This window comes from Jaculus jaculus, chromosome 5, assembly GCF_020740685.1.
Source record: "Jaculus jaculus isolate mJacJac1 chromosome 5, mJacJac1.mat.Y.cur, whole genome shotgun sequence".
In the NCBI taxonomy this organism is placed as follows: Eukaryota; Metazoa; Chordata; class Mammalia; order Rodentia; family Dipodidae; genus Jaculus; species Jaculus jaculus.
In genome coordinates, this window is record NC_059106.1 from 38768370 (window position 1) to 38794710 (window position 26341).

A 26341-nucleotide genomic window follows, 5' to 3' on the forward strand; every position below is an offset into this window, starting at 1 on the left:
CACGTCCACTGTTTCCACTGCACTGTGTGAGCTCCCGATGAGATGTGGAGGCCAGGGCTGTCCAGCCGGCACACCTGACATGCATAAGCCTTCCTCCCTTTGTCTGTGGTCCTGGCTAATTACACTTGACTTTTGACCAAGGTCATCTAGCTCAAGCTAAGATCCAAAACATGGCCAGGCAGGCCATAGAAGAGTGCTATTCAGTTAAGGTGACACGCGTGTTAGAGAAGGAGACATGGGCCATGCCACCACCTACACGTTGCAGACCACAGGAAAAGAGCTTTCACCCTTTGGGGTGAGCTGAAGGGTTATAGGTAGAAATGAAACTGCTAGCCAATGAAGCTATGTAACATGACCCTTCCAAAAACAAAAACAACAACAAAAAAAAAAAGTCTTCAAGAAAATCTTCATTTGTCTATAGTTGAAGTAAACTGCTTAAATTGCTTAAGTTTTGCTGGGTGGTGGCGCACGCACTTGGGAGGCATAGGCAGGCGGATCACAGTGAGTTCGAGGCCAGTCTGGGACTACAGAGTGAGTTCCAGGTAAGCCTGGGCTAGAGTGAGACCCTACCTCCAAAAAAAAAAAAAAAAGGCTTCAACATGGCCCTTCCAAGGAGAAGGCAGTCACATGGAGGAGACTTCCCAGTGGCCAGGTCGTTCTGAGCCAGCCATCTCCTAGCAGCACACAAAACTGTGTGCCCTCATTTTGCCCCTGCCCAGCCAGAGCAGTGGACTTCCCTGCCTAGCTGTGGCATTAGCTTCGCTCTGGGATGAGAAGCTACAACCACCAGTGACCCTCCCCGCTCCCTACCATAGAAGGCTGAGGAACCTCTGGAATGGTCTACACAGCTAGCAACTCCAGGAAAGGGCACAGGGATCTTTGCCAGATCAGGCTAGTCCCTGGAAGGCAACCCCAGGGAGGATCACTTGTGTACACAGAGACCCACACCTTCATGTACGCACATGCATGTACGTGTGTGCACTCACACATCTGCTCTGTGCAACACACATGCACACAGACACTTCAGTGTGTATGTTTTGGGCACATGTGAGATGCACATTGCGTGCATGCATGCATGCCTGTGCACAGTACACGTGCATACGCTCCTACACACGTGCCCATGCCCCCACACACAGCTTGCCTCCGGAGTCAGGGCTCACCCCGCTTGGCCCTGAGTTTCCTGGTAATTTCATACGGCATTTGTGTTTGCTTTCTGCTGATGTTTTAGGTGAGGTCTGCCACAAGTCCTACACGCAGTTCTCCAACCTGTGCCGACACAAGCGGATGCATGCCGACTGCCGCACGCAGATCAAGTGCAAGGACTGTGGGCAGATGTTCAGTACTACCTCCTCCCTCAACAAGCACCGGCGCTTCTGCGAGGGCAAGAACCATTACACGCCAGGCGGCATCTTCGCCCCAGGCCTGCCCTTGACCCCCAGCCCCATGATGGACAAGGCAAAACCCTCCCCCAACCTCAACCACGGGGGCCTGGGCTTCAATGAGTACTTCCCCTCCAGGCCCCACCCTGGGAGCCTGCCCTTCTCTGCTGCCCCTCCAGCCTTCCCCACGCTCACGCCCGGATTCCCGGGCATCTTTCCTCCATCCTTGTACCCCCGGCCACCTCTGCTACCTCCCACACCACTGATCAAAAGTCCCCTGAACCACACCCAGGACGCCAAGCTGCCCAGTCCCCTGGGGAACCCAGCCCTGCCCCTCGTGTCTGCGGTCAGTAACAGCAGTCAGGGTGCCACGGTGGCCACGGGGCCTGAGGAGAAATTTGAGAGCCGTCTGGAAGATGCCTATGTGGAGAAGGTCAAGACCAGGAGCCCCGACATGTCAGACGGCAGTGACTTTGAGGACATCAACACCACGACGGGCACTGACTTGGACACCACCACAGGGACGGGCTCAGACCTGGACAGTGATGTGGATAGTGACCGAGACAAGGTCAAGGACAAGGGCAAGCCAGTGGAGGGCAAGCCCGAGTTTGGGGGTGGACCTGTGCCCCCAGGAGCCGTGAATAACGTGGCCGAGGTGCCCGTCTTCTACTCCCAGCATTCGTTCTTCCCCCCGCCCGAGGAGCAGCTGCTGACCGCCTCGGGTGCCGCCGGAGACTCCATCAAGGCCATCGCCTCCATTGCTGAGAAGTACTTCGGCCCTGGCTTCATGGGCATGCAAGAGAAGAAGCTGGGCTCACTGCCCTATCACTCGGTGTTCCCCTTCCAGTTCCTACCCAACTTTCCCCACTCCCTCTACCCTTTCACGGACCGAGCCCTCGCCCATAACTTGCTGGTCAAGGCTGAGCCAAAGTCGCCCCGGGACACCCTCAGGGTGGGTGGTCCCAGTGCCGAGTGCCCCTTTGACCTCACCACGAAACCAAAAGAGGCCAAGCCTGTCCTGCCCATGCCCAAGGCACCCTTGGTCCCCACATCTGGTGAGGAGCAGCCGCTAGACCTGAGCATTGGCAGCCGGGCCCGCGCCAGCCAGAACGGAGGTAGCAGGGAACCCCGGAAGAACCACATCTATGGCGAGCGGAAGCCAGGCGAGGGGCTGCCCAAGGTGTGCCCAGCACAGCTGCCCCAGCAGCCCTCCCTGCACTACGCCAAGCCCTCACCCTTCTTCATGGATCCCATCTACAGGTATTAACATGGCCTGCCCTCACCCATGCTACCCAGGGGCCCTTGTCTGCAGAGCTGGGCAGGGACTGTGTCTGGCTGTCTTTCTTTTTCTCTCAACCCTCCAACCTAACTTTCTCCCATGTGCCTTTTCTGGCTTCATAGATATGCCTGTGCCTCTTGGGTGTCCATATCCCTTAGTGGGAGACATCTGATTTGGCCATTCCTTTGTTAGGGAAGTTTGAATGGGGTTTCTTGGACTTACACACTTCCCATACACTGACCACAACTCGAACATTTTCTGCCTTGCCTTGAGCTCCTTCTGGGTACTGCCTTCAGATCCTGTCCAGAGCCTCTTCCCAGTGTCCAGCTGTCTTTTTTGGATCATATCTCATCTCTTCCTCCCACAAAAGTCAGAGCACCCTGCTCTGCCACTGAGCTCTTCCTCTTCTTCCTTGTACCTCCTCTTCTCTGAGGCTGTCCTGTGACCCTGCCACCACCCTAGAGCCACACTAGGGGGCTTTCTGGTGGCCTATTCAAAATCAAAGGTGAAGCCAATATTCTCTGGACTGGAGGAGAATGCGGAAGGATGACATTCTCATCTCTCTGACACCAACTGCTATCCTTGTCACACCAACAAAGGCCCTCCCGCTACTACCCAGAGACCCTCACTGCAGGAAGCTCCCACTCAGCTGGGATGGATGCCTGATGCAGTGCAAGAGGCCAGTTAGCTGAAGCCCTAGGCAGCTGACCTTTGCCGCCAAGAGCCAAGTACCTTGCTGTCCATTGTTGCCCCTTGCCTAGGCTCTTCCTACAGTCACAGCTGTTCTTGATCTTGGCTGCTCCCTGCCTCTCGGGTTCATTCCTCCAGGAATAGGGCCAGCGTCTCCTAGGATTACCAGCAGCCTTGGGCCCTCATGGGAAACCCTGTGTTACCTCCCTGTGTCCCCTCCTCCAGTCACACGCTTGTGCTTCTCTGGTCTCCAGGAGAGCAGGGATGTAACATGTACATTTGACAGAGGAGGTGATGTGAGGCAAGGTCAGAGCCAGGGAGCACAGGAGCTGGTAACTTAGCAGCCACTTGTTCTGGTGTGCTTGGAGGTCGGGGAGAACGGCAGGTTTGACCACAGCTGCCGTGATGCTGGGGAGGAAGAACAACCCCTGCTGGGAATGACAGGGATAAAGACGGACTTCCTCATTCCCTAATGGCCACCTCCACTTACCCTGGAGATCAGTTTAACAAACTGTCACTGACACTTGAAGAAACTTCTAGAATTACAGTCGTTTACAGCCACAAATGGTGTTTGTTTTTGCATGTGTGGTGTGTGTGTGCATATATGCGCTCATATGCATGTGAGCACAAGTCTGTGTACATGTGCACATGCACATGTGTACACATGTATGTGGAGACCAGAGGTTGATTTTAGAGGTCTCCCTCTGTCACTTCTCCACCTTAATTTTATGAGGCAGTACCTCTCACAAAACTCAGAACTCATGAATTCAGCTAGACAAGCTAGCCAGTAAGTCCCAGGGATCCTCCTGTCTCCACTTCCTTGGTACTGGGATTGCAGGCATAAACCATCATGCCCAGCATTTTACCTGGTTGCAGAGGATCTGAACTCAGGTTCTCATGATTGTATAGAAAGCACTTTACCTACTGAGCCAGCTCTCCAACCCCATCAGAAGTTTTCCAGAATAACCTCCCTCCCCCACATGGACTCCCACAGCAAGGGAGTCCTCGGTGATTTCCTTGAGACAGAAACCTACTTGCATTTGCATTTATCAGCACAAACAGAAGAGGTGAGGGAGCCGGGGTGTAGGCAGTGAGCCTCTGGTGTGATGGGCACTGAGCTGCAGGCGTGCTCAGAGCTCTGTCAGAGCAGCGCCTACCTACACAGGTACAGCCATCCAGTGGGCAGGAGGCTGGTGTGCATGGAGTCTTCAGAAAACACTCTAGGGACTGGAGAGATGGCTCAAGAGCTAAAGGAGCTGGCTTGCAAAGCCCAAAGGCCCAGGTTTGATTCCCCAAGAACCACATAAATCCAGAAAAAAAAAATTTATTCCAGCAGGAAGCATTCCTAATATGCACAAGAGCTCATAGATGTTGTAGGTAGGGGACACAGGGAGACTCAGAAGTGGTGAGAGAGCACGTGAGGGAACCATGGAAGAGGGCTTAGGGGCAGATGGGAAACTGGGAGGGTCTGGGCAGGTTATCAGGTGGACTAGGTTCCCACTGTCCCCAAAGCATATGAGGAGCCAGGTGGGAGTGGGCAGGACAACTGTGTCACAGCCCAGCCTCCATCATGGTGGCCCTGTTCTCGGCCCAGCACAGGCATGTTCCCAAGGGGCAGGAGGCTTGGTGGTGTACGTAACCCTCTGTGTTGCTGTCCAGCAGGGTAGAAAAGCGGAAGGTGACTGACCCCGTGGGAGTCCTGAAGGAGAAGTACCTGCGGCCATCGCCCCTGTTGTTCCACCCCCAGGTGAGAGCCGCAGCTGGCACCGGGGCTGGGTGTGCCCCGAGACCCCCACATGGACTCTAAAGGTCTCAGCTTCCTGATCCCTCGGGGCCAGAGGGGACCCCCTCCCTGAAGACCCATGGGTCAAATGGGCTTCAGGCTCCAGGAAAGGATGCACTTGGGAGGGAGTAGTCAGTGTCTTGAATATAAGGAAACAGACCGTGCATAGCCTAGATGGTCTTCCTGGAGTGGGTAACATCTGAGCATTTTTAAACAAAGGGACTGACAGAGAATAGGCCTGGGCAAGTATAGAGGGCGAGGGGTAAGGTTGGACAGGAAGAAGTCCTCCCTGGGGCACAGAGCGAATCCAGGCAGTCTGCAGGGAACTTGAGGGGACTCTTGAAAGGGAAACCTGGAGAACCCCAAAATCCCGATGCAGGATGCAGACCCCTCTAGCTACAAGTGTTCTTGCCTTTTCCCCAGGCCACATGCTTCCCAGGGACACAGCACAGGTCAGAGTCCCACAGATGTCCGGCATCCTGCCCTCACCTGTCCTCATGACATGAGGCCTAGCCATCTCCCCAGAGCTGCAGTCTGCAGGCCCCAGGGCTCTCCCACATCACCCAGAGGGTCTCCACAGGCATTGTTCTCCTAGACGCTTCCCGCCTTAGACAAGCCCTGTCTGTGAAACCTGCACCCTAGTTGAGTTCACAGCTAAACTTAGTGCCTCCTATTGTTCCACTGGGCCTCGGAGTTTGGTTAATAACTTCCCCTGATTTTCCCCAGGCCGGCTGGAAAGAGCCGACAAGTCAGCCAGGCGCATCCGGTGTTTGTGTTTGTGTGGGGAGCTCACGGGAACATCTGATCGGGCAGAGCAGACCAGGCAGGCTGGACCCACCCGGCCTGAGGAAGAGAGACCAGTGGGGGGCCGGCTGCCCATTGTCCCTCCTGCCCACTGTCCCCACGGACCTACCTCCCCTGCTGCCTGCCCCTGTGGCCCACAGCCAGGATGAAGAGGCAGGGAAGAGATGAAAGATTGTCCCCAATTTCAATGGCCTGCAATCAGAATGCCACTTGGGCAGAAAGTGCCTGGTGACCATGGATCTCTACAAAGTACAGAAGTCACTATGGTGTAGAGACATTAGCCCCAGTACTTTCTGGTGTCCAGCCGCATCATCTCTTCTATGCCTAAGGCTTGACATGCATGTGTGTAGGGCTTGGGGCACGAAGATAAAGTGGTTCTGCCCAAGCTTCTAGCCAGACCTAAGGGTCCTGGGGAGTCTCCGCGTTCCTAGACTACTGCTGAGACCCCCAGGCAGATGGGCTACTGCCTGTGCTAGGGGCCTTGCTGCCAGCCTGGTAGCCTATCAACCAGACTATTGAGGGACTAAAGGCTAGCTAAGAGAACAAGGTTCCCTTGCCCACCAGTGGTGATGAGCTGCAAAGAGGCGATGTGATATGTCCCGGTGAGGTCTCTGTGTGGACCCGGTTTCACTGGGGCAAACCGAGGCAGATCCCTGCAGTGTGGATAGAGCTGGCCAGGGGTCCAGGCAGTGGCTGAGTTCTGAGAGGAAGCATAGTGTCTGGGCATAGTGTCAGCTCATTAACTGCTTTCCAGGGGTTTCTACTACAGTCCAGTCGGTTGTTGCTCAAGTGTGTCTGACTAGAGCTGATGGCCTTCCAGCCGCATCTGTGAAAAGCCCTCTGTCCCCTGCCAGCGGTGTTCCACAAACAGAACCTACAAGTCTGCTTTGGGCATTTTGACAAGGTGCCAGGGGGCTGAGTGGCTGGGACTGGCCTGACAAACCCTGGCTACGTGATGTGCTGCCGTTGTTCACCCATGCACAGCTGGGACCCCGCTCTGGCATAAACGAGCAAATGCCCTGTGCAAGGAACTGACGCTAAGCACTCCCCAGAGGCAGTGAGCCATGAGCAAGGGCCTTGGGCAAGGAAACCCCATTAGCTGTCCTCACTCTCCCATGTTCCCCTGGTGCAAGTGAGCTCCTCATGTGGGACAGGTCTCCCATAGTGATCACAGCCCTTTGAAAGTCACGAGTTCTCCTCCTCGGTATCTCCATCTGTCCCAACCTCCCCACCATCCCTCACCCAGCACCCTAACCAGCCCCTTCTCTGTGATCTTCCAAGCTTAGCGAACTGAAGGAGATGGGTTCTTAGCAGAGGCATGTTAAAGGACCAGACCCAGAAGGCCACCAACCAGGGGCATAGCACCTTGTACTAGGGTCCAAGCAATTGCTCTTTGAGTTTCCTTGACCCAAAGGAATCTTGGATCCTTCATCCTGTAGTCCTCTGCCCCAGCATCCCACAGTTCTCACAGGACAGCTAGGAGAAGTGCCACTGAAACCTGAGTGGCTCCATCATCCTCTATCCTCTCTTGTCCCCAAGGCCGAAAGTCTCCATGAGACTGACGCAGTCTGGAGATTTGACAGAACTCTGCCCATCAGTTGAAAATAACCAGGCCCACTCCTCTCTTCTCTCCTTAAGTAAGCTCTTGGAATCTGCAGGGAACAGAGACATCACACTTTCCCCTGTGTGATGTGGCATTCGTTTGACATGACTGGTTTGGGTACAGGCTTTGTGGGGTCATCTTAATTCTCTAGTACTATGCCTTCAATTAGGACATGCTGCCTCTAGGTGGCGGTGACTCATCAGGCCTATGTACTATGTTTTGGGTATCAACTTTTCAAGACTGAAAAAAAAGATACAATTTTATGTGTGACCTAAACTAGCCAACCAGGCAGGAGTGCTATCCAGGGGTTAGCTAACTGAGAATCCTTCCCCTGCGTCTAAACACAGGGTTGGGTTCACACAGCATCAATAGCCGTCGTGACTCCTCGTACCTAAACCCAGCTTTGATTAAAGCTAAAGACTAAGCCTGGCCTGTAGTTGTGGTTCCAGGAAAAGGAAGGGCAAGGCGGGTTCCAGGAAGGTGAAGGCCACTGAGGACCACTGATGTGCTTGCCCTCAAGAATCCCAGGATCATGGCTCAGGGAATGCTGTGGAAGAGGAGGTGGAAAGATTGCACGAGCCACAGAGTGGAAGGGGATGTCCAGAGGCACTGGCCCCCTCACATCCCCCCTGCAGTGACTGACTGCTGCCCTCACATCTCATAACCTAAAAACCTTGGGGGGAATACCAGCAATCCCACTGAGGAGGGCCCTCAGCGGAACGGGGTCAGGGAGGAAGGAAATGATGGTACTAACAGATGATGTATCCATACAACTTTCTACTTAATAAAATAAATTACTATCAACATGTGGGAGAAAAAAAAAGAATCCCAGTTGCCCAGAAGGGAGACCCACACTCTGAAGACAGGTGATAGCTCTGCTGGGTCACTGACCTTTGCCCTTTCTGTGCCAACAGATGTCAGCCATTGAAACCATGACAGAGAAGCTGGAGAGTTTCGCCGTCATGAAGGCCGACTCGGGCAGCTCCCTGCAGCCCCTGCCCCACCACCCGTTCAACTTCCGGTCCCCACCCCCGACGCTCTCAGACCCCATCCTCAGGAAGGGCAAGGAGCGATACACGTGCAGGTGAGGCCCCTGAGTGCCCTGGTATCTGGTGGAAAGGGACTATAGCACACCTGTGGCCGTGAACCTAATGTTTCTGGAAAAGCTCAGAGTCACAGTCACCGTGCCTCCACGGTGACTGTTAATGGAGTGGCTGAGTGGCTTGGGGTCGGCCTCCCACAGTACCCACTGCGCTGAACCACATGAGCCCAAACAGCAGCTTCAGCCCCACCGTGCTGAGTTTGGAAGCTAGAGGTGAGCTGCACCTCTCGGGGGGAGTTCTGAGCCCAGCTGTAGCTTCTGCCAGCGGTGGTAGTGCCAAGATGACATGCTCCCGAGCTATCTTGCTGGTCCTGGTCACTCTGTCCCCACTCTCACCCACTCTGTGCTGTGTGAATGGGCTGGGATAAGGCCCAAAGAAGATTGCAAAGCAGGGTGCTGGGGTGGGCCCCATGTCTAGGTGTGAGGTCTCGGTGGTAGATACGACACGCAGAAATCAGAGAACAGGAGGCGTGAACCACCGTAATGCCTCCCTCACCCTTTCCTCCCTCTACCCCAGGTACTGTGGCAAGATCTTCCCCAGATCGGCAAATCTCACAAGACACCTGAGGACACATACTGGGGAACAGCCATATAGGTAGGAGTCGTCTGGTGCGTATGGGAGGGGCACCTGGCTCAATCACCATTACCTCCCCTCTTTTGAGCAAACAGCATACCCAGATAACACCCCCCACAGGGCCACAACCACCAGAAGAGCTGTGGGCAGGAACCAGGGTGCTCTCGCTGAAATTTGGGTCTGGCTCTCTTAGCTTCTCCCCTCTAGCCCACCACCCTCCAGCTCCCTAGAATGTTGTAAGGATAAGTCATAAAATGCCCAGGAATCTTGTGATATGCTCATTAAAGAAAAGGATGTTGGTGAGTCCCTGTCCTGTCTCTAGAGGGTCAGCCAAGGCAATTATTCAAAATCCAAGTGAGGCCACCTGAAACCTTGGGCCCTGCCAACCCTCTGCAGAAGAACGTCAGTCAGCTCAACCAGCCCCCAGTCCAACCCATCCCCATCCAGGTGGCCACAGCTGCCCCTCCTCAGGTGGTGGATGAGGGCAGGAGTGGACGACAGGTAGGAACTCACAGGAAATGTAGGTCCCTAGCTCAGATTTGAGGTGCCCTTAATTTACCCAGGGTCCTGGATGTGAAGTCACACCTAAGTTCCTGGAACAGAGAAATGGTCACACAGCATCTCGGGATATGAGTCATTGACTTTGGGGTTTCTGGCAGCCTCCCATTGAGTGGGACTTGCCACCCCTGCTGCAAAGATGAGGAACTCCTGGCTCAGAGATGTCCTGTGGCTCTCTGAGGGTTGAAACCCATGGCCACCTTTGCCTACTGTGTCTATTGCTCTGGCCCCAGGTCCCTGTCCTCTTTGTCCCGGGGTCCTTTGTGGAGCACAAGAAAGGCTGAAAGTGACATCCTAACTTGCCCAGAGCCCTGCCCAGGGCTCCGAGTCAGGGAGTAGACCTTTCAAACAGAGCCCAGGAGATTATCACCCTGAGACAAACAGGGAAATGGCCATTCCTCTGCCAGGACTAGTTTAGCAACACATTCTGGGGTGTGTCTGGCTAGCCAAGACTTTGGGAGAAGAAAAGGTTTGGCTTGGTTTTAGGTTGACAGCATTCAATTTTTGTCCTATACCCATACGGAGCTTGGAGTCACCAGGAAGCAACCACATGATAACACAGACCCTGGGGAGAGAAGCCACATGGACACGCATGTGTCTAGGTCCCCAAGCCCCCACTGAGGTATACCAAGCATTCCCAGTGGCCAGAGACCCAATTCCATTTTAGTAGAATAAGCCACAGCTCCTGCCAGTTCTTCGTCCCTTGTCCCCAGCCCTTCCCCCCCACACAGCCCCCCTTGTCTGCCCTCCAAAAATAGCGACTTACAACTTAACAAAGCCAAGCAGAAGAAAGATGTATTTGGTCTGGTCCCCTCCCAGAAAACGAGCCCTGTGTTTTTTCTGTAATGAGAGCCGACTCCTGGACAGCGTGTCACACTAAGAGCCCCCAGAGGGTCGCCGCGTGTTTATAGAAGAATTTAATTATCATTGATTTCTTTTTCTCTCTCCAATCCGTGCGTTTCGACTTTGGTAACAATAATTGCTTTGCAAGTTTGTGTTGCAAATCCTGACTTTATCTGGCCCAAGGCAGGCCTGTGCCGAGGGGTTTGGAGCATTTAGCTTGCCTTTGGACATCACCAGCAGATTCTGGGCTTTCTTTGATCAGTGGAAGGATTTTAAGTTGGAAGAGAAAACTACATAGCCTTTCCCCGAGTCCACTGTATAGGGCCAAAGCCTGCCAAGAGATGCTTGACCCCAACCCCTAAGTGTGAACCCCACCTCAGTGTCAGCACCCACGAAGCCAGTCGCTGAGTGCACAAGTGTATGCGTACACACACCCTGGCGAAGCTGGGCTTCTTGAAAGCAGGAAGAAGGAGGCCTGTCATGGGTTGCCTTGAGTGATCAGTAATTAAATAAGACAACATTCGAAGTCTCTATCTTTCAAGTCCTTGCCTCAGATTATCTAAAACCGTTCAGCATGTGTGTCAGCACCCTGACATGAGGAGGCCCCTGCGTTCCCCAAAGGCGGCCCTCCCCACTGTCCAACCAGGAGTAGCTCTTAGAGCTCAGCTTCTCCTTGTGGTGACATCACTGCCTGAAGTTAGAGAATAACTCAGTCCTCAAACTCCCACATGTAGGCTTTATAGGATTTAGGTTGTAGAGATCAAAAGATTGAACTGGGAGTGAAAGAGCTGCGTCCTGGTGTCCCGCCTTCCAACCACCGTGGAGGTCTCTCTTGGCTACAGGGTGAAGCCTTGTACCCAGATGGCAAGCCTTCCTGGTCTGTCCTGAGGTTTATCTCCTCCCAGGCTCCCATCCTGCGTTCTGTGTTAAGCAAGCAGAGTAACATTTCCAGCAGGGCCTACAGGAGGCCTTACGTGTCCTCTTTCATGTTTATTACTTTTAGGGCTGGGTTTTTTAATCTTTTATTCCTTTTCTGCATTTGACTTTTTTTTTTTTTTTGAGGCAAGTGCAACAGACTGGCCTTTTTTTTATTATGAGAGAGCAAGAGAGAGAGAGACGGGGGGAGAGAGAAAACAAACTCACCAGGGTCTCCAGCCGCTGTACTTGAACTCCAGGTGCATGCACCACCTTGTGCACATCTGCCACCTTGTGTGCTTCTGTCACCTTGTGCGTCTGGCTTACATGAGACTTTGGAAGTCAAACACGGGTCCTTAGGCTTCCCAGGCAAGCATCTTAACCACTAAGCCATCTATCTCTCCAGCCCTACACTTGATTTTTAAATGGCCCAAAGTAATCCCTGTGAGATGGCTGGTGGTGCCCCCTCTGTGTCCCAAGGAGGATGTTATTATATAGGGTCCTGGTTTCACCTCCCCCCACTCCGTACGTCTCTAGCTTCGCTGGGGACAGCACAGGCCCAAGGTCCTCTGAAAGCCCTCTGCTGGGCTGCCTGTGGCCTCTCATTCCAGTGAGGGTGATGGTGTGTTACTTTATACCTCATAGCTGTAAATTTCCCTGGCTGCTTGTCAGTTTATTCATAGCGCAGATCCCAGATGCTGGGTGAACTCTGCTCTCTCACAGTCCAGGGCTCACTGCTCCCCTAAATTTCCAATGGATGTCTCTACCTGGGCCATTTATTTAGATTGGAACCAGGAGAGGCCATATTCAGGACTCTGCAATTGGAGCAAACAGGCGGCCCCTCCTGGCCCCAGAGCCTTGCACAAGCCCCCACCCTCCAGCCTCGCTCTCCATCTCAGCTCTTCCTCAGGTTCCCACTGCTTGGAGTCTATGCAGGAGCTGGGGGTGGGGGGAGAGTGGCCGAAGGGTCTCTGTATCGCCTGAGGAACAAAGAATAAGATGCCCTGCAGACAGACACGCCGGCTGGCTTGTGACAGCTGTATAAAGGTCTTGTGATGACTGAATGACCGTCCAGACCTGGCTGGGGTAGCTCAGCCTTGGCTCTGCTCAGCAGATGTGAATTCAAGGTTGCCCTTCCTGAGCCAGCACTCCCAAGGAGTAAGAAGACTGGAGCCAGCAGGCCCCATGGGTGTGACTGCATGTCTGAGGGTGTCTGGGTGGTACAAGTGGAAAGGTAAACTCCTACTTTTGAACTGCTGCGTGGGGTCTTTCCAAAAGTGTTGTCCAGAGCATGTCTGGTGATGGGCTCGAGTACTAAAGGGCCTTGCTTCTGGGACTGAACTGGTCTTCTGTTGCTCAGGCTAAGGAAACCAAACAGGTGCACCCAGGGTGAGCTTTGTGGTGGCTGCTGGACGTACCCAGGCTGTGCGAGAAGCAGCTATGACCACAGACAGCTGTGTGTCCAGAAGGTGTCTCAGATGACCCCCAGAAGGAGCAGGGCCCAGATCTGGGATGAAGAAGGAGGAGCCTAAGGAGGCAGTTCCCAGGTCATGAATGCGCAGGGAGCCAGGGGAACCTGGTCTTAGCAAAGCTGGAGGCTACAATAGCTGAAGGAAAGAACCACAACGGGCGTCACGAAAGCCAGAGATGGGGTGAGGCGCTGTTGCAGCCAGGTCTAGAGAAAGGACCTGGGCAGGAGGAACACCCCCTTCCCGGCTCAGGGCAGCTTCCCACCCTCCAGGGGTCCATTCCTTAGGTTCCTTTGCTTTATCAGCAACCTGGGGACAGGAGGACTTGCAGGCTCGGCGCTCAGTAGGGACAGGAACGTAGGCTGGCACGCTCCTGCCCCAGGACATGAGCAGGTCCAGCAAGTACCATCAGCAGGCTTTCCAAGGTCAGTGTCTGGGCTGGGCCCCTCCCACGCTGGGCAGCCTGATTCTGTGATGGCAGCTCTGACACCGCCCCTCCTGGTTGTGTCCCCAGTGTCCTCAGGCACATCCCATCCACATGACAAAGGCTCGTGACTAGTAGGCTGCACTAGAGAAGGCCACCAGACCTGACGCACAGTGGCGTAAGGCCCCACAGGAATGCACGGCTGCTTGATTTCAAACAGACATGCCCCCCCACCAATCTTTGCCTCCACTGAGGCTGACAGCCCAGGCTCTGGCTCTTAAAAGATGGTCAGACCCATCCCTCAGCTCGGGATGTGTTGTGGTGCTGTGTTATGTTGTGCTATGTTCCAATATGAAAGTCTACAATCACACAAGCACAGTCTTCAAGTGCCGTGTGCCTCCGGTTTAGACAAGCGCCTCAGAGACATGCTGACAGCCAGATTCACACAAGGGTGTTCACACAGAAGATCACATATGCATGCACACGCTCATTGCATGTGTGCGCACATGTGTGATGAAAACCATGAGGTTGGGGTTCTCCCTGCTGGGTCTGGCTGGGTGTATAGTCCCCAAGGGAGGCTCCTAGGTCAGCCACCCTGAGGCTTGGACTCCTCACAACCCGCAGCCGGCTTCTTCCCGAGGTAGCTCACGTGTGCCCGCAGAGCTGGGAAAGCTCCTTCTTAAATCACTCTGCTCCTGGCTTTCTTTGTTTTCAGCTCCATTTCCTCACTGCTCACAGAGGGCACTGTAAAATGGGGGAGAGCGGGCCTCTCTTCCCTGCCTTAGGGTCACCTAAGTTGTGCCCAGCCAAGGGCTCATTCTTGGGGGTCATCCATATGGCCAGCATCTTTCATTTGTCTATTACCAAGGGCTTTTGACAGGAAGTTTCTCCTGATAAACTCTGCGTGCTGATAGGGACAGTGGGATGCGGAGAGATCTGGGATTTCTTTTTAATGATGTCCCAAACGTTCAGTGCAGGCTGGTGAAATCCTGCCCACCCAGTGGGGTCATGATGATAAAGTGAACACGGGTTTCTGGTGGTACGTGAAAGGGCTCAGCAAGGCCACGAGCCAAGTCTCTCAGGCTGTAGTCTGAGGGGTCCTCATTTCACATTCAGAGCAGGGCCACTGGAAGCATTAAAGGATAGTCTCACTGAGGCTGCAAGTTCAGTGAGGCCTGCCCAAGGCCCAACTGCTCAAAGGGGCCAGAGCCAGGCCTCCCCACGCTGAAGAGGAAGGTTGCAGGGCTCTGATCCATCCACCAATGGCCTGCATCTTTCTGTGATACAAGGCTGCCCTCTTGAGGCTGACCAGAGCATGTCGCCTCAAACTGCAAGCCTGCAAGGCTGGTAGAAAAATACCAAGATACTGGGGAGTCCAGGCTCCCTGCCTCCAGCTTGGGAGCATGTCAACAGAGCTGCTTCTTCAGGCTGAAGCTGCCTCTGGGGAAAGGAGCCCTGGGAGGCCCCCAGTTTCTCTGGCTGAGTGGTCCGGCGGCCCCAGGAATTCTGCAGTGGTCTCCCCCAGCAGTTGCTCTCCTCTCTGACCTCTCTGAGGCCAGGTGTACCTGTCTTCCAGGTGCAAGTACTGCGACCGGTCTTTTAGCATCTCCTCCAACCTCCAACGGCATGTGCGGAACATTCACAACAAAGAGAAGCCCTTCAAGTGCCACCTGTGTAACCGTTGCTTTGGGCAGCAGACCAACCTGGACAGGCACCTGAAGAAACATGAGCATGAGGGTGCGCCAGGTGGGCAGGGCATGGGGGAGCAGTGTGGCGGTCAGGGGAAGAGGGGAGGGAAGGGACCTGGCTGGGAATAAGGGGTCACGGCCAGGTTTACCCCTCAGACCCCTCCTTAAGAATGGCTCCCTGAGGGGGCTGGGGAGATGGCTTAGTGGTTAAGTGCTTGCCTGTGAAGCCTAAGGACCCAGGTTCAAGGCTCAATTCCCCAGGACCCACGTAAGCCAGATGCACAAGGTGGTGCATGCATCTGGAGTTCGTTTGCAGTGGCTGGAGGCCCTGATACATCCATTCTCTCTCTCTCTTTCTCTCTCTGTCTGTTGCTGTCAAATAAATAAATAAAAATAAACAAAAAAAAATTCTAATGTAGCCAGGCATGGTGGCTCACTCCTTTAATCACAGCACTTGGGAGGCAGAGGTAGGAGTAACACTGTGAGTTCAAGGCCAGCCTGAGACTGCATAGTGAATTCCAGGTCAGCCTGGGCTAGAGTGAGACCCTACCTCAAAAAAAAAAAAAAATGGAATAAAAGAAACTAAATGGTTCCCTGAGTGGCACTGGCAATGAAAGTCACCTGAGCACTCCACTGATTTCCCCCCCCCCATCCACAGTGAGCCAGCACTCCGGAGTACTCACGAACCACCTGGGTACCAGTGCCTCCTCCCCGACCTCCGAGTCGGACAACCACGCACTTTTAGACGAGAAGGAAGACTCCTACTTCTCTGAGATCAGAAACTTCATCGCCAACAGTGAGATGAACCAGGCGTCCACACGAACGGACAATCGGTAAGAAAGACAGGTCGGCCCCCGAAGCGCTAGACTTAGCTGCCCTGGGGGGTGCGCTGTGCTGGGCACATGAGCACCCTCACCTCTGGATGGTGCTGGGCACCAGACCCTGCAGGGAAGAGGCCCCGTGCTCTGCTGTTGGAAGCAAGGGGCCCTCCCCTGCCTGAGTCAGTTTCTCCACCTAGCAAAGGTGGAGCGATCAGGGGCACCGTGGGCTTGCTGGGATGCCAGTACAGGCAAGCCCACGGTGCCCTGGGCGCAGATACCTTCCTGTTGCTGAGAAAAGAGACACCAAACCAGAAGCAGTGGATGGAAGGAAAAGTGTCATCTCAGCTTCAAATGGGGTTTCATCGTGGCAGGACAAGCATGGCAGAGCAGACATCAGGGTGTTTGTGACATCTTGTCATAGCACCAGGGAAGAAGCAGTTAAGAGTGAGTCAGCTAGTTTTGGCCGGTGGGGGGGGGGGGTGGGTGTCGCTAGACTATAAAATCCCAAGGCCTACCCATATGGCATACCTCCTCAGCAAGGTGGGATCAAGTATGAGGCTTTGGGGATAATTTGCATCCAGACCATCAGAGTCCTCAATTCCACTTTGTGCCTCTGGTTTTATGTGGGTACTGGGGAATCAAACCAGGGCCATCAGGTTTTGTAAGCAAGAGCCTTTAACCACTGAGCTATCTATCCGGCCTCATGACAGCCCTCAAAATCTGGGGGTGTGTTGTTTAATCTGGGATACTTATTTCCAGATAATAATTCTGCCCCTTTAAATGCACATGTACCCACATACACACGTATACACATATCACATGTGGACAGGGGCTCCCAACTTCTGGGGGGTCTATGTCTCAACAAACCCACCATAAGTTTAAAATACTATGATTCACAGTTGTCCATGCTACTTCCAAACACTACAGCTCAGCTGAGCCCACCTCAAACGTGCTCAGAATCTGCACATTAACCACCACACAAGCCATCTACCACAGAGCCTGTTCTAGAAAAAAAGACGTGAGCAGCTCCTGTGATTTATTGAAGACTAATGTGCAAGAATGCTGACTGCACAGCAGCTAGCCCCCTCCCGACTATGCAGCCACCTGGGAGCTGGTTCCCTGTCCCTGCCTAGCCCTGCCACAGAGAACTGTACTGCCTACTGATAGATAGGAAAAGAGCAAATTCAAAGCTGAAGGATGCGTCTCTTATAGGCATACCACCTTTGGACCATTGTAAGGTCAAAAAATTCTAAAGGGGGTGCTGGAGAGATGGCTGGGTGGTGAAGAACACTCCTGTGCAAGCGTGAGGAAGGCTGAGAGACTACTTGAGTTTGATCTCCTGGACCAGCATAAGTAGCTGAGCATGGCCATGCACGTCTGTAATCCCAGTTCAGCGGGAAGCAGAGACTGGAGGGTGCTCATAAAAAAAAAAAAAAAAAAAACAGCAAGCTCGGGTATTAGTAAGAGACCCCAGCTCAAGAATGAACAGAGAAGCCAGGTGTGGTGGCGCACGCCTTTAATCCCAGCACTCGGGAGGCAGAGGTAGGAGGATCGCCGAGAGATCGAGGCCACCCTGAGACTACAGAGTGAGGTCAGCCTGGGCTAGAGCGAGACCCTACCTCGAAAAACAAAAACAAAAACAAACAAACAAACAAAAAAAGAATGAACAGAGGAACCAGCAGTGGAACAGAGCACCCGATGTTCCCCTGTGCACCTCTCAGGGCAGTGCACAGCACACCTCATGGACACATACACATGCATACGCTACATACACACTCCACACATTACACACACATGTGCAAAAAAAATCCTAAGGGGAACCTTTTTACATCAGAGACCATCTGCACACACATAGATGCAGCACTGTTAAACACATGCACACATGTATACATACATGGATGTACATTGTGCCCATGTACGTGTGTGTGCACACATATACATATATACACCCATGCACAGCTACATACAAATACACAGATAGAGGCAGAGGAATGTCAGAACTCAACTTCTGGGCTGTGGGAACATGCACCCAGGGATCAGTGTTTCCTTTCTTCAGGGTCCCTTCCTTCTAGAAGGTCACCTCCCAACCCCAAGACACTAAAGCTTATGCCTGAGAAACAGTGCTGTGAAACCCCAAGAGGACTCGGGAAGGATTCTACAGAGGGGAACTGGAGACCCATGGGTATGAGATGCCTTGCTACAGCCCACAGCCAGCCCAGAACCTGGAGCCAAACCCCGGCCTTTATGACATGCACAGAGATGTGCTGAAGCTTCCTCCCATCTACCTCAAGGAAGTGAAGGAGAGTCCCCCAGAGATACAGTCCCTCAGGGCCCCACCTGCTCTTCCAGGGCAGGCTGCATCTACCTTATCCTAAGTGCCACTGAGGGGAGCTGGGAAGCCCACCCAAGCCACCAGGCTCTCAATCTCTGCTGCTTTTCCCCAAGTTTGTGGTCTCAGTGGAGTCCCCTATTCCTCACCCACCAGAGCCCAGAGTGCAGCCCAAGTACTATGATGTCCCCATCCTGGCTTCAAGGGATCTTAGGGAAGCCTGTTCCTGCCACTCAAGATGCTGCATCTGAAAACCACTCACGACTCCAGCAGAGTGATCCCTCTTTCATAGGAAGCTGTGTGTGAAAGCCCACACACCAGTCCTTTCCTGACCTTACTCAGAGCCCTGAGGCCCATCCTTGCTATTTCAAGACCAGTCCCAAACTGTGGTTTTCTCAAGCCCCAGACCAGAGCCATCCAAAGTTCAGTGAAGACTCCTCAAGCCAGCTTGGTGGGGTGTGTCAGGGCCAGGTATTGGTGAGCTGCTGAGGTCCTGAGCCAACCCTCTACCAAAGCCCTATCTGAGCTGAGCGGAGCATCAAGACCAATCTATCCTTCTGAAGATAGGTCCCCAGGGTCCATCTGGCCTTGTCCTGAGAGCCAAGAAGCTTGTCAGGAGGTCCCCCACATCACCGCCTCAGTACCCCAAGTGTCAGGGTGACGTTGCTCAGCCATCTGATAGGAAGGGTGACAGGCCCACTTAGGGTGGGTATCCACATCCTCTGGGCCTCATTCAAAGCAGGACCTTCTCTTGAAGGTCAGTGAGAAGACCAGGCCTGCTATACTTCCTGGCCCCACAACCAGTGAACCCCTGGTTGAACTGTGTCCTCAAAAGTCATCTATAAAATCCTAACTCCAGTCCATCAGAAGGTGAACTGGAAAAATACACACACACACACACACACACACACACACACACACACAGCCGCATGAGAAGGTAGAGGCAGAGGGCTAGGTGATGTACCAAGAAGACAAGGAGAGCCAAAGACTGAGGAGGCATCAGAGGAGACTCCAATGGATCCTCCCTCAGAAGCCCAGACTCCAGAACAAGCCCTCCAGCACCTTGAACTAGGGCTTGTCTCCTGAACTGTAAGCTCTTGCTGCATTGATCTGTGTCAACCAGGATGCTGGTCCATTCCTCTCCAAGGTGGCTGTCTTGCCCTCTCCTCCATCTGTCCTTCTGTCTGAAGCTGACACCCCAGCCTGTCCCTGCTGGACTCCACACACCTGAAAATGGGCAGCAAGGAAAGAGGGTGTGTTCCCCACTCCCGAACAGCAAGGTTCCGCGTAGCCCTATATCAAACCCACCATGTGGGCATGGCTGGCCCACAAACGCTATGTGGTAAATGTGAGCGTGGGCCAAATCCTGCCCTCCACCACATCATCTCATGCTGTCTTCAGGATGGACTGTGAGCTATGAGTTCTTGTGTCCCTAAGCCACAGGCCTGGAAGCCAAACCCACCCAAGGTCACCCCACCAAGAGTGACAGGCCCCAGACTCCACCCAACCCCAGAACCCTCACTGCTCGGGAGATGAACATGCATGTAAGATGGTCTGGAGCAGCCCCCAACACAGGTGACCAGAGCCCAGGGACACTTGGAACCCTGAAACCTGTTGAGAATCTGAAGGTCCCAGAGGACAGGACAGGAAGTAGAATCTATTACTTTCTCATGAACAGGAAAAGAAAAAAAAATGGTGACAAGAAGCCTGCAGAGCACTAAAATGGAAGGGCCTCCCCAGCTCAGCCCCGTTACACAGGCAAGACCTTGGACGGGCTCTGCAGGTCCACCCTGTTGGGATACCGACTCCAGTGCTGCCATCTGGACATTGTGTCTCTTGCTGGCAGAGTCCTTTGCCCTCAGCTGTGTTCTCCACGGCCCAGGTGGCCCTAGCTCCTGGGCTCCCAGCTCACACACAGCATGGCTCACGATCATGCACTTGAATGTGAACCAAACTGGTGGTGTTTTCTTAAGGACCCTCATTAATATAGAGGAACGAGGATGAAGATGTGCTACCTGAGCTACCTAGACCTGGAAGCGTGAAGTGGGGCCTGCACTGCAGACAAGAGGCCAACATTCTCAGAAGTGCAGCCTGGGAAGTTTATACTCTTGAGGGTGGGCAGGCTGAGCCTATGCCACCTGCATTCTCCAGAACCCCATGCCCCAGGCATTCCTCAGGATTCACAGCCTCAGGTCCTCATGGCGGGCACAGATGGGCACCACAGAGCCCTGAGCAGGATTACTTCAGAACACTTTTCCACTTCTGTCTCCTATGGGCACCCCTCATACACTGTCCAAGCCCAACACCAGCACAGGACCATTTCTCTTCCAGGCCTGGCCATAGCTTCCTCCCGACACATAGGCACTTGCCATGAGCTCCTGAATGGCCTAGTGTCCATTGCTGAGGGGACCTGCCCTGTCCCCTGTCAGTCCCACAGCAATCCACCTCCTCTCCTAGTTTTCCCACTTCCTCCATCACTCTCACTCTGCAGGAACTGAGGAAGCTGCACAAAGACCCAGGGCTCCATGTGTTAGTTACCACAGGTCCCAAAGCTCTTAGGAGCGTCAAGGGATTGAATGGCTGTGGGGAAGAGCCCATTGCTGCCCTTTGGGGCTACAACAATGAGGAAGACCCATGAATATGGCCAATTTCTCTCCCTGCTATTTTAGGCCTGATATCCAGGACCTCGATGGCAACCCTCAGTGCCCAGGCTCAGGCAGTGCGAAGCCTGAGGACGCAGAGGAGGAGGAGGAAGAGGAGCTGGAAGAGGAGGATGACGACAGCCTGGCTGGAAAGTCACAGGAGGATACTGTGTCCCCCACACCTGAGCCCCAAGGTGTCTATGAGGATGAGGAGGATGAGGAACCACCCACTTCCCTGGCCATGGGCTTCGACCACACCCGAAGGTGGGGATGGCCAAGTGCTGGGGGAATCAGCAGGCAGGGGAGGGACCGAAACATGACAAGGGTGACTATTCACAAGCTGTCTCCTCCAATCTGGCCTTAACCCCTGTCCAGTGGGTGCTGCGCCTACACAGCTTCTGGACCCAGGGCCTCTGCTTCCCCTGGGGCCAGAGACTGAGGAAGGAGTGAAGAGGGAAGCTCCTGTTCAGGGGAGGAGGCAGGGAGAACATTACCCCTCATCTATTCAGGGCAGTGAGGTCCAGCCTCCGGCTGGGGCTGTGGATCAGGGCCAAGCACCCACAATTTTAGAAGTTAGGCAAGCCAGAGCCACTTCCCCATGTTCCAACTGTTCACCAGCTACATTCAACACTGGCTGACACTGTTGACATTTATTTGCCCTGGGCTGGCCCTCTAGGCACAGCATTTCCTCCTTAGCCCCTCGGTCTTGGGGAGCAGGGAATCCTGGTCCCCTCCAATGCTGCCCAGAATCTCAGAGAATTAAGGCCTCCTTCTCAACCCTCCATCCCTAAGACCAGAGCACTCGCCTGCTGCCTGTGACGTGTTTGTACACAGTCACCCCCTCCTGCCCTCTGTCTTAACTGCTCTCCATGCATCCATGTGGCTTCCCGTCCAGGTGTCTGTGTATCCGTGTGTCTGTCTCCTTGTGCATGTGGCTCATGGAGACCCGTGGCATGCATGCAAGCACGGGGCCAACCATGCAGCACTAGAGAGGCAGCCGGTGGCCAGACAGCTGACCCCAGGCCCCTCTCCCTGGTCCTTTGCCCAGGTGTGTTGAGGAGCGAGGAGGCGGTCTGTTAGCTTTGGAGCCGACGCCGACCTTTGGGAAGGGGCTGGATCTCCGCAGAGCAGCTGAGGAAGCATTTGAAGTTAAAGATGTGCTTAATCCCACCTTAGATTCTGAGGCTTTAAAACAGACCCTGTACAGGCAGGCTAAGAACCAGGTAGGTATACCAAGCAGAGCCCCTCCCCTCCCTCCCACCTCCGTCCTCCTGGCTCAGTGTCAGACAGCCAGTATGCCTCCTCAGAAAGGGGCATGTGAATGCTCACTTCCTGCCATATCCCATGGCTGGGGCATGCTCAGGACCACAGGCCCCTTGTACCCACTGTATCAGCTAGAGAGATGTCCCAGTCAGTGGCCACAAGCCACCACCAGGCATGCAGAGCAAGGAGAGTTGGGGATCAGACAACCGTGAGCCAGCTCTTAGAACACGAATAAGGATCACTTTCTTCTTGTCACTCCATCCCAGTGAAAAACATTCACAAGCAGTTTCCTGCCCACCCCATGGCCTGTGGCTCCCTACCTGTGGTCGAGCCAGAGTGAGTGGCTGCCTGTGATGTGCCCAAAGGAAGATTCCCCTTTGAGTGGTCACTGCTTCCGAGCTGGAACCAACACAGGGTCTGGGAGGGCACCAAGCTTGGTCTGAGCACTTCCTATGTTCACATCTAAGGGGCAGTTGCCACAAGACCATGCATCCTCTTTTCCAACAGTCTGAAGGGTCTCGGCTCTCGCTCCACCCTCAGCAGTCTTCTCACGACCACCTCACGTTCTCAGCAAAATTCGTCTGTGTGTCTGTCTTTGTCTCTTACTAATTCTGTTCAGATTGTTTGCTCAAAGGCGAAGAGGATCTATGCTGGGCTTTCCCAGTACCCCCACCCAAAACCCACAGACTATGCTTCACACAGCCCTCAGCCCCATTACCTATCATCCTGCGGCTTGGGGCAGAAGGATGTCCTATGACTGTTTGAGGCCAGCAAACACATCACATTCTCCAATTATTTCGTCAGCTCAGAAACACTGCTCGTCTTGGTCCCGGGTGTAGCTCTGTAGTATAACCAGTCATCAAATCAGAAATTCCCAGACCCCGTGCCCACCAGGCAGGGAAGTTCTCTCATTGGCATGGGATTTAGCTGTAACTCCCACCAATTCCAGGACACTCCCAGTGTGAATGTCTGTCTTTAAGATTTGCTGATCAATAGATGGAATGGAGAGACAGCTGTAGGGGAGTCCCCCAAAAAAGGCCAAGGGAGTCCTGTGGGCACAGAGACCCCTCGGGCAGAGCCACAGTATTCTGGTGTCACTCTGGTGGAGGGACACTTCCTGCTCTCCCATTCTCCTACTTTCCTCTCCCAGGCTAGGGGGCGTCTAGGCCTCTCCAGTGCCTTCGTTTTCCCCTTCCCCATCTGGACTAGGAGGGGTGAGCAGGCCAGAGGGACACCTGGAACACCACTCACTTGTCCTGTGTGTGCTGTCCTCTCCCCTCCAGGCGTATGCAATGATGCTATCCCTTTCTGAGGACCCTCCTCTCCATGCCCCCTCCCAGAGCTCGCTGGATGCTTGGTTGAACATCACAGGAGCCTCATCAGAGTCTGGAGCCTTTAACCCCATCAACCACCTCTGAGGTCCTGGAGGCCTCAGGGCCAGAGTCCAAAGCCAGGGTAACAGCTGCAGGGATGGAGCGTGTCCAGAGAGTTCCTGATACCTGTGATTCACCTCTCCTCCACATCCGGCCCCATCCTTCATGGCTCAAGTCCAGCTTCTCCAATTAAACTCAGAACCCAAAGGTCCCTCAAGTAGCCACTGGTCTTTACCACCTCTCAGAACTGGCCTCAAGGACACAATCTGCGGTGGTGCAGTGCATGACCACCCATGTGCTGCTTATAGGAGCTGTCTGGCAGACAACCTGTGGGCAAGGGTGAGCTCTCTCCATCCCAATGGGAGCCAGTGGTCCACTTCTGGGCTTCTATGTGGCATTGTGATGGGAATGGAAACACACAGGTGTGCGCCACAGAGATCGCACAAGTGATTTTTATAATAAGAATTACAGATAACCCTTTTGGTAATCTTATTGACAAGAGTCTATTTAAGCATGTGGGTTTTAAAAATAGACAGTATTTTTAAAAAAAAATCAAAAAGTGACTTGCAAATTGTTTTTTAAAAGTAATTTTGCAGTGCTTTGAAATTATCTGCAAACCCACGCCTGCCTGGACAGCCAGCCCTGTTGGGTATGTCCTTTATACTATAGATAACAGAGAGTTTTCTATCTCTGACCCTGTTTGTACGAGCCAAGGTGATTCTGAGTGTCCCAGACACAGAATGAGGGGCACGAGCCATTCCTCTGAATAGCATGCAGACTCTTCGTAGGAGTTCCTGATGTTTGACATGGTGCCTGGCTGCAGGTTGGCAGAGGTCAAGTCTTGGAGGTTGCCTTGCCCCCATGTGGCCTGCAGAGGAATCCACAGGCCCCCACCCAAGACCCCCAATTGTATGGGGAAGTCGGGAGCCGGTGGCTCCGGTCCTTCATGCTGGATACCTGATGGTCTTTCCCCCTCAGCTTCCCCCCACACCTTAACTCATGCTGGCCCTGGCCACTGTTCTTCTGAAGGCAGAGCTATGGACCACACCTGGACCTCCAGCCTCCCACTTTCCCTAACCCCGGCACTCTGATGTCCTTCCCACGGCCACTGGATGTGGGGAGCCAACCGCAGCTCCACACTCCAGAATGCCAAGCACTTCTTGTGCCTAAGACTCTGGATCAACCACGCAGCTGCCACTTCCACTCTTCACACAGGAACCTGGCGAGATGAGGTCAGACACTGAGGGGGCTCAGGGGACCCGCTGCAAAGAGCAGAGAGGCACACTCACAGGGGCCCAATGCCTCGCTCCCTCGGGATGTGTCTAACTTCTCCACTTGGATGGGCTTTAAATTATTCCCATAGGGGCCAATTTCAAATAATTTTTCCCTGATGGAATTTACCTTAATCTGTATATAACTTGTAATTTTTTCTAATTCGTTTTTCCTTATTTTATTTCTTCCTTAACAGTATTTTTTGGCATTAGACATCTTATTGTGAAGAAATAATGTTAATATAAGTATCTAGTGAAGGACCAAAACCGTGTGATAAAGTTGTGTGTTGTGTGATCAATAACAAGGGAGTGGGGCGGTTTTAACGTGCCAAATACCCCACGTCCCCCCCTCCCCAATGAATCCTGCTGTCACTGCTGCCCCTTTACCAGACAATCATGTGTTTTTCTTAAATTTGAGTTTCAGTTGCCGTTGCATTTAAGACAAGTGTTCTATTTATTTCTTTTATTGTTTGGAAAAAAAAAAAACAATTAGTGTCTCAACAAGAAGAGAAAAAGAAGTCACCTGAATTGCCCTTTGAGGAAAGAAAAAGAGAGTGTAAGTGCAAACAATCAGGGCACTAGCCATGTCTGTGTGGATTGGTGCCATACCATGGGCATTTCAGTGGGAGCAACTTAAATATCTATGTGGGTATGTTCCTTGCACGCACGGCCATTCCAGGCAAAGACAATCGCCAGTGTCAATGCTGGGCAGGCCAGGCTGGTGCTAGAGACATGTGACAGAAAGTCCCTGAGGACACCACTAACCTGCCAGTCATAGCAAAGGGACGTCACCCCTTGCTGATTGCCAGTGAGGTGGTAAGATGGAGAACGGTTCTGTGTGTGCACTCAGGACATGTTCACATATGCACGGACTGGAAAGATGCCTCTCAGGACAGCAGGGACATGCCGTGCAGGACAGCTGGCCGTGACCATGTTATATGGATTACATACTTCCTCACAAGCCCACAGTATCCCTTCAGCCAACTGGCCAGGCCTTGGCATGGAAATTCCAATGTCTCCTTGTCTAGGTGGGATCCTTGTACAATTTCAACCTCAGATACAAATGCCCACTTCTGTAAACCCAAATTATATGCTTTCTTCTGTGAAAGAGTAAGGTGTGTGCTTTTTTTCGCGATAAGACTCTCTCCCTCCCTTCCTCTCTCTCCCCCCACCCCCATCGTGGGGATTTAGCTGGACGGAGACCTGCATGTATCTTTTCAGCAATAGCATAAAAGCTAAAGGCTTCCCTTCTCACCCTCTTCAGAGCTCCCTGTTTCCCCTGTCATTTGAACCTGAGTTTCCTAAGTAGTCTTTCTTCTCTAATCTCTTCCTCCTTAGAGCCCTGGCTGCACTCTCTAGATCATATATGTTTGTTCTCTGACAGAGATGGTGGTAAACCCACATGCTCTCTTGAACACTCAGCCCCTTAGACCTAGCGCTTGACTTTGGGAGTGGGAAGGGCTCTGCCCTTGAACACCCTGGTAAAGAGAGCACTTACTTCCTGCACTGGTGTGTCCCTGACAAGTTGCCT

The 26341-nt window shown here is 53.3% G+C and overlaps 1 protein-coding gene across 6 annotated transcripts in view; it reads left to right on the forward strand.

Annotated features, from left to right (window-relative positions):
• Prdm16 (PR/SET domain 16) overlaps positions 1-25920 on the forward strand; it is a 338568-nt gene extending 312648 nt beyond the window's left edge. For 2 of the 6 annotated variants that reach the window (XM_045151132.1, XM_045151133.1), the window contains exons 9-17: positions 1229-2639; positions 5011-5095; positions 8453-8622; positions 9158-9235; positions 15000-15169; positions 15770-15944; positions 20931-21167; positions 21952-22126; positions 23450-25920. In XM_045151132.1, the coding sequence (XP_045007067.1) occupies positions 1229-2639; positions 5011-5095; positions 8453-8622; positions 9158-9235; positions 15000-15169; positions 15770-15944; positions 20931-21167; positions 21952-22126; positions 23450-23584 (2636 nt within the window). In that variant the 3' untranslated portion in view covers positions 23585-25920. Of the gene's footprint in view, positions 1-1228; positions 2640-5007; positions 5096-8452; positions 8623-9157; positions 9236-14999; positions 15170-15769; positions 15945-20930; positions 21168-21951; positions 22127-23449 lie in introns of all 6 variants that reach the window. The other 4 variants (XM_045151130.1, XM_045151131.1, XM_045151134.1 and 1 more) reach the window with 3 other exon arrangements.
• The last annotated feature ends 421 nt before the right edge of the window (positions 25921-26341 follow it).